This window comes from Diadema antillarum, unplaced genomic scaffold, assembly GCF_040938485.1.
Source record: "Diadema antillarum isolate AM-2024a unplaced genomic scaffold, OU_Dant_1.0 scf00000036, whole genome shotgun sequence".
In the NCBI taxonomy this organism is placed as follows: domain Eukaryota; kingdom Metazoa; phylum Echinodermata; class Echinoidea; order Diadematoida; family Diadematidae; genus Diadema; species Diadema antillarum.
The window spans coordinates 114,391-135,000 of record NW_027270925.1 but is presented as its reverse complement, the minus strand read 5'-3'; the positions used below and the strand labels follow the sequence as shown (position 1 = coordinate 135,000).

At 37.5% G+C, this 20,610-nt stretch overlaps 1 protein-coding gene across 1 annotated transcript in view; it reads left to right on the top strand.

Annotated features, from left to right (window-relative positions):
• The window catches only part of LOC139745576 (1-phosphatidylinositol 4,5-bisphosphate phosphodiesterase classes I and II-like), a 134,562-nt gene that overhangs the window by 73,633 nt on the left and 40,319 nt on the right, over window positions 1–20,610 (top strand). Inside the window, exons 10-14 of the mRNA XM_071655972.1 lie at window positions 10,614–10,760; window positions 11,220–11,380; window positions 12,865–12,944; window positions 14,050–14,134; window positions 14,942–15,044. Coding sequence (XP_071512073.1) covers window positions 10,614–10,760; window positions 11,220–11,380; window positions 12,865–12,944; window positions 14,050–14,134; window positions 14,942–15,044 — 576 coding nt within the window. The remainder of the gene's footprint in view (window positions 1–10,613; window positions 10,761–11,219; window positions 11,381–12,864; window positions 12,945–14,049; window positions 14,135–14,941; window positions 15,045–20,610) is intronic.

Here is a 20,610-nt window from a genome sequence, read left to right as displayed (position 1 = left end):
AAATTTAATCACAGGTCTTGCAATGCTGCAGTTGACTGTAGTTTTGTTGTTGATATATTTCTTGTGAAAAATCTTGTATCATCAAATCCCTGGGCATATTTTTATGATGGAGAAATTAAAAGCTTGATGTCTTTGACATGTTAAGCATTAAAAAAGAATAGAAAACTTGCTAGGTTTTGATAATTCATGTCAATTAATCTGATCAATCATGTACAACAATGCTTGACACTTCTGCTAATACCTTTTCTCACACACAGAGAGCAACTTCTCAGCAGTGATTTGCTAGTTGTTCGGATAGATTCTTTGTCATATTTGGAATGCATAATATTTTTCACCATTCTTGATACTTTTTATGAAGCAGTGCATTTAAAGCATTGTAAAGAGCACACTGAGTGTAAATTTGTGAGGAGTTCTTTTGTGTCACTATAAAAGATACACAGGATCTTCCATTATATCGTAAAGCCACTCAATTCGAGATTTGACCTTCGATGTCTATGGCCTACATTGCTTTCCCCTTCTTTTGCACACTGTGGCTTGCCATTTTAGATTAATTGGCAGCCACAATAGATACCCAACTGACCTGATGATAGTTACTTAAATCTGTTTACTGCAAACAGATGCTGATTGATCACTGAAAACCGTTGTGCACATGCAAAACAGAACGTAAATTGTGTCTGCATTTAAGAAAAAAATATGCCCAGTTGGCAAGCACTGTTTTCTTGTCTTTGTAAGACTGCGTTCCTGTCATACAATTGTAGCTATCTTTATATCTAGAAATTGATACGAGGACTGATATTCCTGATGGTAATAATGATGCTGAACATAATTATGACATCAATGATGATGCTACTGATACTACTTCTACTGTGATTATTGTTGATAATGATGATGATACATACTTGGTGACGGCTAGACATCAGGGCTCACGTCAAATGCAAAAATATTTGAGATTAAAAAGAAGTGTCCATTGATTTCAGCTGCCATAGCAACAACCTGTACACCTTCAGGTTTTCTGTAATCTATTCAGTGCTGTTTTAGACCCACTAATTGTAATAAACTATTATGATAGGTGTTTTGTTCCATTCAGCTGACTTCCAGCACCAGCCCTTTCAACTCATTGCCTTCATTGACATGATACTGTATAAGCTGTTAGTTTCGCTAGGGTTTAATTTTGGCGAATTTCGCGAATCACACATGGGCTGTGAATTTAACAACACACGAAAATGTCACCGTGCGCTATAGAGGGTAATAGTGCACTTATGAAGATCTCTGCATCGACTCGCGAAAACAACCTCTCGCGAAAATGTCTGTGATCCCCCCATTTGTGAAAATATCTGTACATGAAAATAACAGCATATACATTAGTTGGTCTATAAAATCTTTAGGAACTTTCAAATTTGGGGATGTATGGGTTGATAAGAGAACTGGTTAGCTGCCAGTTAGCATGGCTCCTTACTTTTTGAATCCAGCAATGATTACCTCCAGCACTGCGTCATTTTATGTTTTATGCATTTTACCAAATGTTACCATCAATGTAGGGAGACATGCATATATGTGAACTGAGTTGTGCATGCTTTAATTATAGATTGTTGTATTGAATACACCCTTGAAACTTAACATTTGAACCAGGAAACTCCAAAACTGGGCTAAACAGGGAAATTTGTCTGAAAACATTTTGAACGTTATCAACATGTTAGACAGACTGCACTTTGTATGGTATAGAAAAGGAAGAAGAGACATTTTTATACCCCCGCCAAACGAAGTTTGAAGGGGGTATATAGGAATCAGCGGACGGTCGGGCGGTCGGGCGGTCGGTCGGGCGGGCGGGCGGTCGGTCGGGCGGTCGGTCCGTTGCAAATCTTGCGTCGCGAACTACTTCCTCAGTTTTCAACCGATTCCCATAAAACTTGGCACAGATGTGTGCCTTGGGTTGTAGATGTGCAAGACGTATTTTTTGACAGTACCCAAAAGTACGTTGCCATGGTAATGGCATATTATGGGCAAAAATGGGTACAAATCTTGCGTCGCGAACTCCTCCCACAGTTTTTGATCAATTTTTATGAAATTAGGTACAGATGTTCATCTGAATATGTTAATGTGCAAGACACATATTTCCGCAGTGGCAAAAAGTGCGTTGCCATGGTAACGGCATGTTATTGGTAAAATATAGGGCAAAATGCTTCATGGCAAAACTGCTTCATCAGTGTTCTTCCAATTCTCATGGAATTCATATAATTGAATGTTTGTCTTAGGATATAGGTCAGCATGACACATTTCTTGACAGTGACAAAAAGTATGTTGCCATGGTAACAGCTCACATATTATGAGCCAAAATGATGGAAAATTTTGTGTTGCAAACTACTTCCTCAGTTTTTGCCCAATTTCCGTGAAACTTGGTACAGATGTGTGCCTTTGGTTGAAGATGTGCAAGACGCATTTTTCGACAGTACCCGAAAGTACGTTGCCATGGTAACGGCATATTAATGGCAGAAGATCAAGGAAAGATCTTGCGGATTTAACTACTTCCTCAGTTTTTTTACCAAAGCTTATGAAATGTTGTTTTGACCAAAGCTTATGAAATGTTGTTTGGCGGGGGTATAACCAGTCGCTGTAGCGACATTTCTAGTTTGGCTTGGATTCAATGTGACCTAGCAGCAGAGTTTTTTTTTTTTCTATTTGTGGAGAATGATGAGAAATGCTAAAAAACAACAAAACACCAACAACAAACAAACATCGAATGCAGCATTTTCAAGCAAATTTAGCAAAAGAAAAAAATATGATTTTCACCTGATTTTGTATTAGTTATGGAAATTGGGTAACAAGGCATTGAAGCAAAGGGCTTTTTACATAAATAGAATTTCTGAATCTAGTTTCCATGCTTTGTTGTCAGTAAATCAGTGTTTTATCCCATTAAGGACGAGTTCCGAGTAGTGTCTGTGGGAAATGCATGTTGTAACAAAATCAGTCCATCCTCAATGGGTTAAAGTAGTGGAAAAGACTTACCTTGTACTGTACAAAGGGAAGCTTCCGCATCATCTTGTCTTTCTTGGGCGAGAATCTTTAGTTACATCCTCTTCACACAATAGGTTGCATTTTGTGTCACTTTCTACTCTCAGCTGTATAACCTTGTGATAAATGACTGTGGCCTCTATAAGGGTTAGGTTTCATATATTGTCACAAAATCTCCTCATTTTTTTTTAAGAGAAAGAGAGAGAGGGGGGGGGGGGGGTAAGGGAGGTTGAGAAAAGAGGTTTAGGAGGTGAAACTCAATGACTGTGTAGTAATTTACACACTGTCCAAAGTTTCTGGCTCAGAATGGGTTAAACATGTACTGTGTATGGGGAAGGGGGGGGGGGATGGGTGGGGGATGCATGATGATTTTTTTTTCTGTCAGATGGCAGTTCTCCTGTAGGTGGCTTCCCTTATGGGGTGCACACATCAAAATTCCTAGAAACAACCATAAAAACGCTGAACAGCTGTTGGTCTACTAAACAGTCACATGAAAAAAGGAGATCAATAACAATGTAAACACCATTAAGGTGATCACTTGGTAAATCATTGACCTTGTGGAATGTTTGTGCATATATACAACAGTAACAAGGTTTTAGATTGCAAGTTCCCCCTGCATCCGTGTAATTAGATATTCAGAGTAAATATGGTAATGATAATGATGTAATGATAGAATGATAATGACAATGATAGTTTTGATTATGCTAATTATGATGGTGATAACGAAATAATAATTGTGATAGTAGAAATGGCAATAACAGTCACAATGATTACTTTACCACGTTTTAATCATCTTTTTTAACTACCCTCACCATTATATCATATGTGAAGTGTTAAACGTTCTATAAATGCTCATGATTCAGTTCAAGTTTGATGCTAATCCCATATGGTATGAGGATTGATATGTTTGACCTGTAAGAACTTGGCTTAAATGAAGAGTTTCTCATTGATTTCATTTTGGCAAACACGAGTGGTGTAGGGCTTTAAGGCCAGGCCAATCAGGGTCAATGGCTGTCATCAAAGGATGCGGGTAGTGATTGCAATCGTCACAGTAACACAAAACATGCTATCAGCGTGCACCCATGTTTCCTGGTACCTAGACATGAGTGGATGAGCTGCGCTTGGTTCCCCGCATTGAAACGAAACAAAACCCTGAATCTTACAGTCAACATTCCTTCAGCCCTATTCTTTAGATCCATGACTTCCTCTCCCGGCCACTAACCCCCCCCCCCCCCCCCCCCCCCCATCCTCCACCCAAATCTTCTTCCTGGGAAAATGGGTCACATGACCATGTGCTGCTAAATGACAGCTATCACATGACTCTTGCACACACACACACACATACACACACACACACACACACACACACACACACACACACTTTCTCTCTTTAATATTGGCAAATATTGTAACAGTAGTCAGAGGAAAAGTATATAACATCTGTTTAAAATGGGTCAAGGAAAACAACATAAAATGTATTCATTGATTGAGTCATTGATTGATTCATTTAAAGTAATTATGTTTTCATTCTTTCATTCATCTGTCCAGCATGGTTTGTTACCTACAAATTTTCATTGCCATGAAGGAAACTGAGTTGCAGAAATTATGCACAAGAACTTAATTCAAAAGTTTTAAGAACATGTATTGATCTATCAATCCCTAAGTTTTTCTGTTAGGTATGTATGTATTTATATTATTGTGGAAAGATACATTACTGCAAATCATGTATATAAACTACATAACTGATGTAATTATATATTTTTTTAATTTGTTGTTTCTTATTCCACATTTCATTCAATTTTGTATTCCATTTGATTTTAAGACAGATGTACAATACAAAAGAGTCAGTTTGAGAGAGAAATAGATAATAAGCAAATATGATAGCTTGTAACATGAGGAACCTGCCGAAAATGAGAATCTTGTAGAATGTATATAGGCTCCATAGTACTGATTAAAGAGAAAGTATTAATGACAAAAGAAATGACAAAACATACGAGAAACAATATGTCCATAATGTAATAAAACTATGTGATACTTTTAAATTTTTTTTACTATGTTCATGATTACATCCAAGTAACAAAGCTTAGCAACAATTCAATGAAAGTGTATGTATACAAAAATGTATGTAGTGCCTTGATGGTTGAAGATTAACATGTTTTCTTGTCTGATCTGTTGGACAAAGCAAGTCGGTTATCATTCTGTCCGTGCCGTCATGCCCCAAAATTATTAATCATGCCTAAAAAGTATCAAACGAGCAACAGCTGCCACACTGACTACATGATTGATGTGGAATGGATACTGTGGTTTTGGCTTCCTTCTGGTATACTGAGATGCCTTGGTATCTGATTATTAGCGCCAAACTGTGGATCAGTCCCTCAGATGATGCAAAACGAAGTGTATCCTTCTCCACTTTTGAAAACAAGATCGATAGATTATACAGTAATCGTTTACATTGAACTGTAGCATTGAATGTCATCCATTTTTTTGGTTTTGTTCAGTGTTTTAATTCCTTTTTTATATATATGATTCTATATGTTTAACTTTCATGTGGTTTTTTTTTTCTCGTTTTCTGTGCTATGTATAAAATGTTGTAGTTTGTAAGTGTATGATTTTCAAACTATTTTAAAATAGGATGGAATCCCATTTTCTTTGCTCATCTTTCCACCAATAATTTATATTCTTTCTGGTCAGTTTATTCTGTCTTTATTTGTTACAAACTCGAAAGCTGCATCACTTCGGTGATCCCTCGCATTTGTAATATCCCCAAGTTGAATTATCCTTCGGGTTTATGCCAGGTTTAAGTGTGTGCGCGTGTGTGTCACACACAAACACACTGCTATAGCTTCTGACCACCCGAGCATTGAGAATTAAGGGTTTCTGGGACGAACACTGAACTAGGGCTTTCTATAGCTCAGTCGGTAGAGCACCGGTCTAGCAATCTGGAGGTCTCGGGTTCGACTCCCGATGGAATCCCATTTTCTTTGCTCATCTTTCCACTTATAATTTTTAAACTACGCAGACTCACAGAAGAACGGCCATTGGCTAAAGTGAGTGACCTGTGGTGAAATAAAATAAACTCAGGCTTAAATGCACATGAAAAGTTGCATATGAGAGTGATACAAAGTTGATACAGACAGAGGGTGAGAGATAGAGTAAAAAAGAGATAGAGAGATTTTTTTAAAGGTTAATTGACTTTTCTGTTCATTTCGTTTAATACCAATCAGTAACACATCTATGGATAGAAGAGAAATGGGCCAACTACTAGACATAGCTATAGGATTTGATATGTCTCATATTTTCCAGTGAATGCATGTAGTACACAGCATTGAAGTGAACTGAAGTATGTTTGTATGCAGAACTTGCATTGAAAGCGCAGACCATATTATGTTACACAGAAGGAAGTTATCTGTTGTCTATTAAATGTATCTATTACAATAACATATTATATTGGAGGGCCAGATCCGTGACTAACATCAAACAGTCCAGTATTAATGATTCACTGTTCATTATGCAGAGTACATTGTAAGTTAAGCGTGATAAATGGGTAAATAGACTCTTTATGCATTGATGCAAGAAGTGAATGATACAAGGTACACTTATATCAACACCAGATGACAGGCATGATTGCATGCTTTTTGTTCATAACCAAGAGTCCATGAAATATTTTCTTAGTTTCTATGGTAGTTAGCTTGTATGTACATGTACAGTTACAATGAAGTTGTGTCTAGGAAGAGAATACCATTCCTTTCATTTGCTGTACCTCCAGGAAATGCTGTCTCTATAGAGTAACAAAAATTAATGTTCTGTATATCTGATCTTCTAGGCCATTTTTTAGTATAATGTGTGTGTGTATGCGTCGTGACCTTCAGCATTCATTGGATACAAAAGTAGGCAATTGGTAGAATGCAAACTTTGCAAAGGAACATGCAGGTATGTGCTTAATATTCTCTGTGCCAGGGACTCTGTACAATGCTATGGGGTTTTCTGTGTCAGTCTGCACTCAAAGCACTCTAAGAGTTTATCAGCCTAAGTGGGCGAAGTTATTAATAGCTCCTGAAAAGAAAAAGGAACAGAAACTGGACATTTCTGAATGGGCTGTCTGTGTGTCATATAACGTTGACGAATGTGACCAGCTAACCATTTATAAGTGCTATTACAGTGATTACAATTCTGTTTTATGCATAAATAATCAGCTTAACCAAGTATCTTGAACACTACTGCATTGATCTTACAGTGCAGATCTGTTCCAATTGTTAACAGTTAAAATTGAGAACTGGTGTATTTCCTCATTTCTTACAACATTTGATGTGTACATCAACATCTATTGAATTGTCAATTAGTAGCTTTTAGAAATGAATCTGTACACAACACATATCATGTACAAGTTGAACATACTTGAGACACAATGGGTGTATTGTCTGGTATTCAGCATAATTCTGTGCCCACTGATTAAGATAGCATACCATGCCTAAAGAATTCCCCACCAAGACCCTACCCTCCACACCCTTCACCACCCACTTCTAATTCATTCTTGTGTGCACGAGTGTGTTGGTGCTTGTGCATTCAAATCTGAGAAGAGACATGCACTGTGTACTTATTTAGCACACAACAAGAGGAGTTCATTAACAAGTTAAACAACATGTTGTGCATAAATTTTCAACAGACATCTGTTTTTACTTGCATTGATGTTTTTCACTCATTTTTCATCATTCACTTAGTCTACACATATGTTTGTAGAAACTTCCTCCGAAAGGTTATAGTAAAAGATGCAAATGTCCTTGGCTTGGTATCAAGAGGGTTAAGGGTTGCCATGGTGCAGCATTACTGATGCAGTCCTGTTAACCCCCTTCCCCATCTCCCATAGCTCCTCCGAGTTCCCTCTCACGAGGACTTATTAATTGGTGCTCCGCTATGTGGCTCTTACTAGCATGCCTCAGCTTTTGTCGGGGAGAGAAGCCCCAGGGATATTCCAGGAAGACTCTCTTAAGGAACGGCTGAGGCAATGAAATACTAATCGCAATTTGAGCACTCTTTTCTATTTCTCTTCCTTTCAACATCTGTAAGTTATGAAATTGGAGAAAGGAGGCACACTCCCCTATTTTACTGATGAAAGGATAGGAGAGGGATTTAATCTACCTGATATTTATTTGGTAGTTGCTCTTTCTTAAAAGAAATTGTGGTTCTAAAAGATTGCACTTAATCAAGAACCTGATGAACTTATTTTGATGATTGTGTAGGGTGCTCACTTAGTGGTTTTCATTGTCTGTTCTTCCCTGGCAAATTTGAAAGTAATCGACCTTTGATATTGAAATAGGACTTTGAATGATATGCACATATCAAGTTCAGTGTGAAAAGATTATGACTTCTAGTTCTTAAAAACTCAAGTAATGTTTGAACTGGTTTATGGATTAGAATAGAAAAAGATAAGCCATGATAACCTTGTATTTGGAAGATATCGATCAATCTGCATTTCTTGGAAACTGATTGAGGCAGAAGAGCTATGAAAATGAACAGCAGGTGGCAAAGTCTAGGTGGTTGCAAGAATTGTCTTAATGAATCATGTATGCATACTTGAAGAAACATCTCTTAAAATGACATGTTTGAACACTTTCAGATTTTAATAGTTTATTTGCATATTATGTTTGCCAATTGGCAAAAATGAAGTACATGTATTTGTGCACGTGAAATGCTTGATGGAGACTACATTGTAGTTCATCTCCTTGAAACTTGCCAATGGCATTATGAATTCAAAGTCTTTCATAATCCCATAAATACAAATGTATACATACTTACATAAATGTATATGTATACTTTATGCTTGTATCAAGGATGTGCATGGGTGTTAATGATACTTCGAAGAGCATACATAAGCTCTTCACTGTTGACCTATATTTTATTTCCATTCCATGCTATATATCCAGATTCATTTCCGACAGAGCGAATGCTAGAATACATATTTACTACCGGTATGCAATTCCTGCATGCATCGACCGAGTCCACGGAGTTAGAAAATAAGTGCTATTGAATTGTTGCCGGCGAGGCACAGATAAACCACCTTGGGAGAGACATTTTTTTTTTTGGTCAACTCCATGCAATATTGATGTGTTTACCACCTTCACAAGGTTTGACTGACACTTTTTAGCATCCGCGCAGCAGATTTTTGCTGTTTGTGTGCCGGGTCTCGCTCTCCTGTTATCCCACGACATTTGGCGTGCGGAAGTGTGGGTAGTGCCTGAGTTGAGGTGAAGATCTCAAAATGCCAGCAAATTGAGGGGTTTGAAAAGCAGGGATCTGTGAAGAATTGATGGAAACAGACCCAATAATATCTAATCAATACTTGAGACTGTGTGTCTGAAGGCTGTAATGTGTCCTTCTGCTTGAGTTTTATGAAAATATTGAATAAGTGAAGTGATTGGAAGACTGATAGTGTGTATCTTTTTCCCTTGGGAAGGATGCTGGCTCATTTTAGAGCTAACTTTTCACTTTATACACGTGGAATAACTCAAGTATAGTGGGAATGCAACAATGTGGAATTGATATGATGTTACTTGACCCATAACTGATTGAGAAGGGGGCCCACTGGGCACGGGCCCCCCTCTTTATTTTTTGATAAAACAAAAGAAAAAAAATGGGGGTGTGCGCGCCCCCCTTCAATTTTGTAAAGGCGCCTCCCCTTTACGGAATTCCTGGATCCACCCCTGTTGACGGCATAAGGAGTTCAAGTTAAGGGCTTGAGTAGGTAGCCTTTTGTTATGTGATCAATCAGTGAACAACATGTCAATAAACATATCGCTGTTGGTGAGAAACTTGTTCTCACTTTCTGCTATGCTAATAAGGGAATTTCTTCCATGGAGTTGCTTTTTGTTGCAACTGATTGACAAATGACCGTATGTCAACATAAATAGACTGATTAATTATGCAGTACCCACTGCATGCTATAGGGATTAGAATCGGCGCTGGCAGTCGGGCAGAAGGTCGGTGGTCTAGTGGATATAAGATGCCTGTCCGGAGGTTAGGAGGTTGTAGGTGCGAATCCTGCCCGAGTATGTACTTGTATGCCCATGATTTTTATCATGGCTACTACTAAAACACTGATCAATTCAGTGCTTATTTACATCAATGTAGGGCAATTTGCCAATCGGGTGCAATTATAAGGGAAGGTTATGAACTCTTTCATCTCAGTTCAATGATATATGTGTGTGTGTGTGTGTGTGTGTGTGTGTGTGTGTGTGTGTGTGTGTGTGTGATATAGTGAGGAGATACCTGACATAGATCTGGCAACATTTACATGTGATCTGTCTGTTCAACTTTTCTGCGTAAAATTTTGTGTTTATGATAGGCAATAAGAGAGAATTCAGGATTCTCCTTGTTTATTTGTTTGCTTGTTTGTCTGTTCTTTGAGTGGGGAATAGATTGCAAAGATATCTGCTTGTTTACAGTACGTAGATACACCTTTTGGAACATTGTCATTGTTTAATTCTCTGTGAGGTATGAATACCAAGATTGAGGTGCACTCCATAGTCCCTCATCACTCAAAATGATCGTCATTCCATAAATGCATGTCCCATTAATAGCTGCCATTTTCTCTCTCTCTTTCTTTTCAGGTCACATGTCCATCGAGTCGCTGATAAAGTACCTGATCAGTGATGACAACCAAGTGAATGGGATGGAGTCGTACCTCATGGCTCAGGACATGGAACAGCCTCTCTCACACTACTTCATCAAGTCCTCTCACAACACTTACCTCACTGGTGAGCATGGCCTGGGCTTCTTGTCATATTACATTGTATAAAATGATAATTTGCTTATTTTCCATTTGATCCACTTCCATAATCTGTTCAATTCAAATTCATTAAAAATAATGACAACAATAAGAACAATTTTATAATAATAATAATAACAACAACAACAACAACAACAACAACAACAACAACAACAACAACAACAACAATAATGATAATAATTCGTCATCATTTTTATAATCATAATCACCATCATAACAATAGTGGTGGTGATAACAAGGACGATGATGATGATACGAGTGATAATATCAATGATGATAATAATATTGATGATTATAATGATAATGACAAGAGCAAGAAGGAGATGATCAATATCATAATTTTCATCTTTACAATCATTATTTTACCTGATTCGACTCTTCTTCCGGGCTTTGTCATCATCTGTCGTACTCTCCTCCACCTTCCCAGGCCACCAGCTGACCGGGAGGTCCTCGGTGGAGATCTACCGCCAGGTGCTGCTGTCCGGATGCCGCTGCGTGGAGCTGGACTGCTGGGACGGCAAGGAGAACACGGACCCCGAGCCCGTCATCACCCACGGCTACACCATGTGCACCGATGTCTTGTTCAAGGTTCATGCTGCCAACATTCCTCTCTATAGCTTGTTTTCCAGGCTTTAGTAGTCTTTTTTTTCTTATGTCAACCCGAGATTTACTTTTCCAGTTGAGATTCTTCTTGTGTATTAGGCACACTGGCACTTTGGTATTGCCCAGGGTACTTTGTCATGACTCTTAGCGATTTGATGGGCAATTTTTTTTTTTCAGTATAATTTCACATGTTTTTTGTGATCTCTGTGCACCCTGCTTTGCAGTCCAGATTGGTCAGTTTGGAATGAAGATTGCTTGCTTTGAGGAGGTTGAGATTAGTTTTGCTAATCTGAAAAAGTTACGACACCCTGGCCCTGTTGGGTACATGTCTATAGGCAGAGGTGGTGATATTATGCCAAAGACTAATGTTACACACAAGATGAAAACAGATATATACAGGTGATAGAGGCAGCGGAAACCAGGAAAATGAAACCAGTCTTCCATGGGGGGGGGGGGGGGGGGGGGGGGGTGTTGGCAGAGACTATGCTATCTGACATGACAGACTGGCTTGGAATTTACTTCCTGCTGGGTGATATGTAATGTGTGGTAATACAACAAATAGAGCACTGTGATACACTCAAGAGGTTTATCATGGGGATATGTCTTTCATCTCTCAGTATGCCAATTCCTATTGTTCACAAAATTAGTATTGAATGAGACGTGTAAACATGTAAAGGAGATGATTGTGAGGGAAAGTTGTGTACACGAGTCTGGACTCCTATAATGGAATTTGATTGATAGATGTCAGTAGGAAATATACATGTATGTCATGATATCAACAAGTTCTTAAGATTTTTTTTTTCTCCTTCAGTTGTCACAACTCTTCCTTGCTCCGTACTGTATCTTTTTGCTTTGTGCAAATGAACATATTGTTTTCTGAGACATTCACTATGTGTTTCAGTACTATTCACAATGGTCCCAAGTTATGAGGAAATAGATGTAAGGAAATGTCTGTATGGAAACACATTTTAATATAGCTTCAACAACTTTCAGAGTTTTGAAGAAGATGTGGGATTTGATGACTCCAAATTGATATATTTATATACTTATATACCTCATATATAGATTCTCTCATCTGATTGGTTAAAAGTGGAGTCATGAAAATAGCTGTGCCCCATTTTTTTATCAAAATGACGTCATGATTTACTGTGCCCGGGGCATAGAATCAACTGTGCCCCGTAAATAGGATTTGAGACAGTCGTAACCCTGTACACATAGATCTCTCATATGTACGCACCAATGATACGACCGATCAGCGTTGATTACGAGTGCTGTAAAAGAGACTAGAATCTATATTTTTGGTATCTATATTTTGGAATCTATATTTTCGGTATATAAAACAAATAATGACAGCTTGATATTGGGGGCACAGTTAAAATTATGTAGGCCACTCCTTGAAAATTTCTACTTGTGAAATATTGTCCAGTGATGTGATGTAATAGCAGTGTATTTTTCTGATCAAATTGCAGGATGTAATTGAAGCCATCAACGAGTCGGCGTTCAAGACGTCTGAGTTTCCTGTCATACTCTCCTTTGAGAACCACTGCACGTGAGTCGGGAGGTCAAAAGGCTAGGATGCTAGCGTCCAAGTCATGTAGTGTATACACCGTATATTTAGTGAGACTAACTTTTCAAGAATCGGGAATTCAGAACAATTTTGTGAGTGCATGAATTTGCGATCGTGGAGTGCAGTATTTTCATGCACCTTGTTTATATACTTTGTACTGTGCACTGTATACGAACATGTGCGTGTGCATGTTGTATTCATGTCGCGATCAGAGTTTGTGTGATATGTGGGTTTTTAAAATTATGAATACCCCCCGACTCTTAAAAACCGGCAGATTATATGCCATATACAGTACTGGTGAAAAAAAAAGAGAATTACACCCAACAGGAACATGACTTTAATTTCAGATGTATGTCCAGTGAGATAGATTTTACATCACATTTGCCCTTTACGAAGAACTAAACATAAACTAAATGTAAATGATGCTGTAACTAATTTTGGATTCTCTTCGTTTTGATATCATAAAAGTGGAATGCTCGTATAATGAATTCCTCTTTCTAAATCTAGATTTTTAAAATCAGAAATGGTAATTTTGTCACTAAGTATTTGCGAGACATGTAGAGTCTCTCTTTTCTCAATTTATTCTTTGCTGTGTACTTACAGAAATTTTGCTTAATTTTGTTGACATTAGAGTATTCAACTTACCAAATCATGGAAAAAGATGCATCATTGTTGTTTTTTTTATTCAACACATCAAGTTTTGTACAACCTATTTTGACATTATCCATGGTGCAAAATCATTTTCTATGTAAAGAACTACTTTAAAGATATCAAATATTTGAAAAGTGTTCATCTTGTGAAATTTATTTAAAGTTATGAAATAAATATTCCTACATGTGTGACATCCTCTGCACAAAAATGATCCCTCATCTTATGAGTTGCATACAACATATTCTTGTTCAAATGTTCATTTCATTGGAATCATAAAAAAAATGATGGATTTTTATCTACAGTAACCTGATAGGCAGGAGAAGCACAATTGTACACAATTTGTATTTCCACAGTACTGGTCCTATCTCATCTTATCTTGCTTGTGATCATAATAGATCATTTATTTTGTTTTATTTTGTTTACTTTCTCTTCCCAGACAAAAACAGCAAGCCAAGATGGCGCATTACTGCCGGACCATATTCGGTGACAAGCTCTTAATCGACCCCCTATCCGAGTTTCCGGTAAGTCTGTGACACATTAGACCCTGGCAAAAAGAAAAGGCAGAGCTAACCAAACGTTCAATCCTAGAATGATATTGCATAACTATGGCATTCGTTAGCTCTAATTTGTAATATTCTTTCTTGTATTGTTAGAGAAATAATGTATAAAAGATTGCTTCATGATTTCGTTTAATTTGTAGTTCAATAGCTTTAGGGAAATGCATCTGCTAGAGCTCAGTTATACATAGTACCTTTGTCAAAGATGAATAGTTCTAATTGTAATCGTAACAAATATTTTTACTTTATTTTCACTATTCAAAATCTGGTTGTTTCATTGTTTTTGTTGGTTTATGATGCCTGTAGGGCCTAAGATATCTCAAGCAAGCAAGCATTTGTTAAAACTCAATGACACCTTATACAACGTCTCATTTATAAATGTTTGCAATCAAGCAGGGTAATATACAACTTGACAAAGAATCTGATACTTGGAGATGTACAAGTGTGACAGATAACTCTACATTTCAAAATTCAGGTGCTGAAAGACATGCAGTAATATTATATTTTCATATGTTTATCTTTCTCTTGCTTGTTGTATCTCTCTATCATATATATCTTGATCACTCTGTCTTTCTCCTTTTTATGTATTTCTGTTCTTATTTATCATCATCTCTTCCTTAATAATTCTCTCCTGTTTCATTCTGTCTCTCTCTTTTTCATTATTTTCTCTCTCCTTCACCTGTTTCTGACCATTATTTCTTTGTCTTCTCTCTCTCTCTCTCTCTCTCTCTCTCTCTCATGCTCTCTCCTTCTCTTTCTTGCACTGCTCAGATCGAATCTGGTAAACCACTCCCTAATCCCGCCTGCCTGAAGAATAAGATCCTGGTGAAGAACAAGAAGCGGAAGCAGAGTGACGCCAGCAAGAAACGAGCAGGTATGCCAGCTAATCCTGAGCCGCTCGGAAACAATTAATCATTGTCCCCTAGTTTTTTATTGACATATGAGCCCCAAGTACCTCATCATATTCCCCTTGTTTCTTGAATGTATCTTTTGCAGACTGTTGTCTTTTATTGTCTTCATTTGAAACAATGTAATCATTGCAGATTATGTTTATGATTTTACAAGATTCCAACCATTTCATGTCAACAGAACTATTGAAGATTGGCACATTTTAGGGTGTGTAGATAATGATGACTCTCTTTGTAGTTTACTATCACAACTTCATGTATTCAATACATGCTAGTGAGGTATGTGGAAGAAATGCAAATTTATGATATGGCATCAGCAGGTTAAAAGACCGTTGACATCCATTAACCCTAACACAATAGACAATTAACCCCAAAACAAAATTTCCACATGCAGTGTATTAATTTGATATGAGCACAGGTTAGATGCAGTGATGCATTTGTATCATGAGATCATTCTTTACATTTTTACTGTCTGTAAACCTGTAACCACATTAGGGCTTCTATATATGTTGATATGTTTTCATCTGATTAATTGGTTAAAAAACAAGAATTGCAGTGACGTAATTGCAGATGTTTATCCCAAAGGAACACTTTGTTCATGTGCCTGAAGAAATCTGTCTTACAGTGATGTAACATTTATTTTACAGCTGCAGGTTTGATCAGTTCAAAGAGAAAATCTCAAAACGTGATGAGTTAATAATGTGATTGCTGGCTTTATTTGATAGTATTTAATGAGAGAAAAAATGAGGTTCTCTCTGTTTATAGGCAGTACAGCAAGCTGCCACAAGCTAACCCTCCTGATACAGGAACCGATGCTATACCTGTGCTGCAGCTATGACAAATGCTAGACTGTGGGAATCAAGTGGCTAGATGCCATTTGCTGAATTACCTTTAGTACCTCCCCTCCCCCTCCCCCCTTTGTGACAGGGAAGAAAAGAGACAAGGCAGCATCAATGGTTTCCATCACTGCCTTGATCGCTGATGAAGTGATGACGGAAGGTAACAAAAAGAAAAGCCAGATCAGGGTTGTGGGGTCGGCTAACCAGTTTATCAACCAAGCAACATCTGTACTATCTTACGTGTACGCTCTTAAACAACCCCTGACTAACTGGACTTTGCTGCCAAGTGATACCAGGAAATGATATTCTGTAATGTATGAGACACATAACTGATATTCCCTTAAGCCATTGAATGTATATAACTTTCATCATGGTGGCAATTCTTTGCCATAATTCTAATTCACTGTGTATAGACTATTTGTATGGGGCTGGTCAATGATTATTCATATTTTCTTGGAATATCTCTTGAAGGTGAGACTGCTGTATGTCTCTATGTATTTTAGTCGTCTACGGTCCATTACGAACTAACACCTTTCATATACCTCTTTGAAAGTGACTGGAATCACATGAACATTACCCATCCTCTATTCTAACAACAACAACAACAACAACAACAACAACAACAACAACAACAACAACAACAATAACAACAACAACAACAACAACAACAACTGCACAAACTTGTAATGGAGCTCCAAGTCAAGTCCATAATGGCTTACCTGACAGAGCACCAGTCTGTCTCCATCTCGCTTGTTTTTATCTGATTGGGCGATGAATCTGTGATTTGACAGGCAAGCGCCGTTTTAGCTCCAACTCTTCATTCACCAGTGCGGTGGATGACGAAGACTCGACCGATGTGGCGCCCTCACGCAGGCTGAGTCGAGGTACTGCTTCCGCCTATTTCTTTCTTCATCACCTTTCCATGCATTAAACGTAGCACGCCGGAGCATCATGCGTTCATTACGGAGACTGTCCTGCCTTGTGGGTAGCCTTGTAAGACAGCTGATTGTTGCCATGGAAACCATGCTCATGCTTTAAAACTCTGACGAACAAATTCTACTCCTCCGATGATATGTGGTCGTGGTTGCCTCAACTTGTGGAAGGCTTGCTAGTATCTTTTTTGTGCTTTTCAAAGTGTATTTTCAAGAGAAATCTGGCAATTTTTTTTTGTTTGTTGATTCATGCAACTTTCCACACAGTTATGACTGTATAAAATGTTGAAGCAATATTAAAACAAAGCACACACCTTTTCTGAAGGCTGTTATTGCCTAAAAAAGCAGCATGCCTATTATCATGTTCAATGAATAACCTTGTCGGGGAAAATTTGAGGCTGACATTGACAGTTACAATGTTTTGAAATGTTTTAAAATGTTTTCCAATTTGCATTCCAACCATGGTAGTATTTGAAGTTCACATCAAAAATGCTTTGTCTATTCTCTGACTGTAAGGTTAGCACTTGCACAATTTCCATGGCAATGATTTTATTACATCGGGATGAGGTGTGCACATGCAGGGTTCTCCTTGTGCCTTGAATGTTCTTCATGTGAGAATCTACCATTAGGATAGCAAGAAAATTGAAAATGAGAAATATTTGGAGAATGCTATGCCAAATCATTTTTCCATGAGTCATTGTACTGTTTGCTTGTATATTCATCCCTTGCAAAAAATACAAAAGCAAAAACAACCCAGATACTCTGTATTTGGAAACAATTTGAACTCAAAGTAAGATACTCTCCTCTCGGGGCTTGCTTGCCAGTCATACTTCTGCACTAATCAAACAGCTACAGGTTTGAGATGCACACTCTGGTGTAACTTGATTAGGCAGATATCGTTACCGCTCTGTTAAGGAAATGCTCAAAGTCTTTTTTTTTTCTTAAAGAGGGATCTACTTTCTTGGAGATACTGATATCAGGCAAGTGTTGTGCCAAAAGAGCTATTCACACACTTCTTTTTCCTGTGCTGTCTGATAATCTGAAAGATTTGTTCAATCCTTTACTGAACATAGAACTGTTACTGCATGGAAAGCACATCTTCAGAAAGAAAAAAGGTTGACTCAATTATAGCCAGCTAACTTGGTCATATAGATAATTAACATTATGTAAATGATATAAGTATGAGTAAAATATATGTCGATAAGGAACAGTAAAACAAGGACTGTACCAATAAAAACTAGTTGCTTGTAGATTGTTCTTTTTCTCCTCTTATTTGTGGATTCATATAAACAAACTATGGCAGAACAAAAAAAAAATAAGAGAGGAAGCTCTTACCATTACTAGTTATTCATTCAGTGAGAAAGGAGAACAAGATGGCTGAACAATTGCATGGCTTCTTGTAGGACTGTTAGTTCTCAGAATTCTTCTCTCAAAGCACCGTGGCATGGAATTGCATATACAAATTCTTTAGACTGGAGATGCATGATGGCATATATGATATTGTGATATCAAGAGTACCACGTCATTAAGAGATAGACTATCACTAATCACTTCCTCAGACTTCAATTTGTTTATACAACTCAGATAAGAGGTCAAGGTTTTTTGTACTGTCTGTGATGTGCTGGTATATTCTATATCACACTGATTTATTTCGGAGGATGCTGGTCTTTGACATTTTGTAAATATCTATCTGAAAGTGAAAGAATACCAGAGACTGTCAAAATGCAGTGACTTTGGATTATTAGATTTATTTATTGACATCTTTTGATAAAACTTATTAAAGCGCATGACACATTCTCAATCAGTCTGTAGTGCCTAGTACATATTCTAGATTGCACTGATTTATTTCAGAGGGCACTATTCTTTCACATTTGTAAATATCTATCTCAAAATATAAGAATACCAGAGACTGAGTCAGAATGCAGTCACTATGGATGTTATTATTTCTTATCCTTTGTAACACTAACAATAGTGCATCACATATTCTTAATCAGAAACTTAAATTACCTTCTTTGACTTTTATCTGCCAATCCCATTATCAAAATTACATACTAACACCTTACAGTTAAGTATAATTGTACTAATAATGCACGTTACACAGGGCATTAGTAAGAATTATCGACTTGATACTAACGTTTGACTGTTCTGAAGTTAATACTGGTGGGATAATTTTACTAACACTCACCCAAGTAATGTGCATTATTTGTTTTATTAAATGGTGATGTGGATCCTTTCCTATGTGTGTCATTTAATGAAGTAAAAAAGTAGTCCCTGTATTTGCTGTATACAGATAAACCTACCATGAGAAACTAAGCACTGAAGTGAAGAACTTACCATGTAGTAATCAGCGCTAAATTAGTAGTAGATGGTGCGTATAGATCCAATTCCCAAATTCCAACCAGCAATATTGTTCCCAAATGTTAATACATGGCATCATATGTGAGATATACTTGTTCATACTCACAGATGTAGATCTGTGTTCGTAGATCTGTGTTCGTAGATGTGAATTTGATAGGAAGTTTAACAATTTAGATTCTATGGCAGCTTTTTTTTTTGAAGATTCCCAGGCCTGCACCTGCTCAAAGCGAACTGAACTGCACACACAATTGCAGTACATTTATTCATACACATGCAAAGCATATGAGTGGTAGATTAGGGTCTTTAGTTAAAGTAAAAACTGGTCACATGATAGCTCCTAGCCAATCATTTGATTAGGATCCATGTCACCATTTCATAGCATACATTGTATATTAAACAATGTAGGGTAATGTACACCATAATGTAATAGTCGAGTCAAACATGGAAATATTTACTGCCTGTGTAGCCACAATAACTGCCACAGTTCCCCGTTGGCAATACAGTATTAAGGTATTTCAAGGATTATAAACATCATTTTGATACCATGTCACATGACTCGGGGGGGGGGGGGGGGGGGGGAAGCCAGGTATAATGCTGCTATTCATGTATCATGAAGTCAAATCTGAATATTTGTGTAATTTCATAATGTTCACTATGGGCGGAATATACACTTGTACGTTTTCCATATTTGGTTGTATACTGCTATGTACTTCATCTTCACAAACAGTGTAGAAGCTTGGAATCTGTTTTTTAAATATTTTTATGAATGAACATATCTTTTCATCGTTTCAACAGCAACTCAGTTTGTGCATGTAAGTTTTTTGAGGTCCATGGTGGTCACTGTCCATCCTGTAGTGTCCAATGGTCATATATTGTGTGTCTAGCCTTTTGCATTGTCCTACAGAATGATGCATCTTGAGCAAATACATCATCTTTAGCCCATGATGCTTTGCATTGACCATAGTGATGTTCTCATCAGGCTTAAGGCATCAAAATGTGCCTTTCAGGCGAGCCTTAGTTCATCAAAAATGTATCGCTAGTCAAAGCCTAGTCTTTTTTTCCCCCTCAATTTTAAAGTCCCCAAGTGGACTTCCCGGTTCATTTAATCCTAATTTCAGCCCCCATTTCCAGGAATGAAATTAGTGGAATCTTAAGAATGCGAGGCTGACATACTAATTGTCTGCGTACATCCTACCATGTTGGGTGATCAATTCTATGATTATCTTTAGATGGAATTTAGGATGTGTTAATACTCATGTACATGTATGTAGAAGCAAAGTCAATAAACCAAAGTACCCCATCATATTGTTTTGTTGACAGACCAGTTAAACCCTTGTCATGGTTGGGTAAACTTTGCCAGTTAAAAAACGTTCAGATGTCAGATTGAATCAAACCCTAAATAC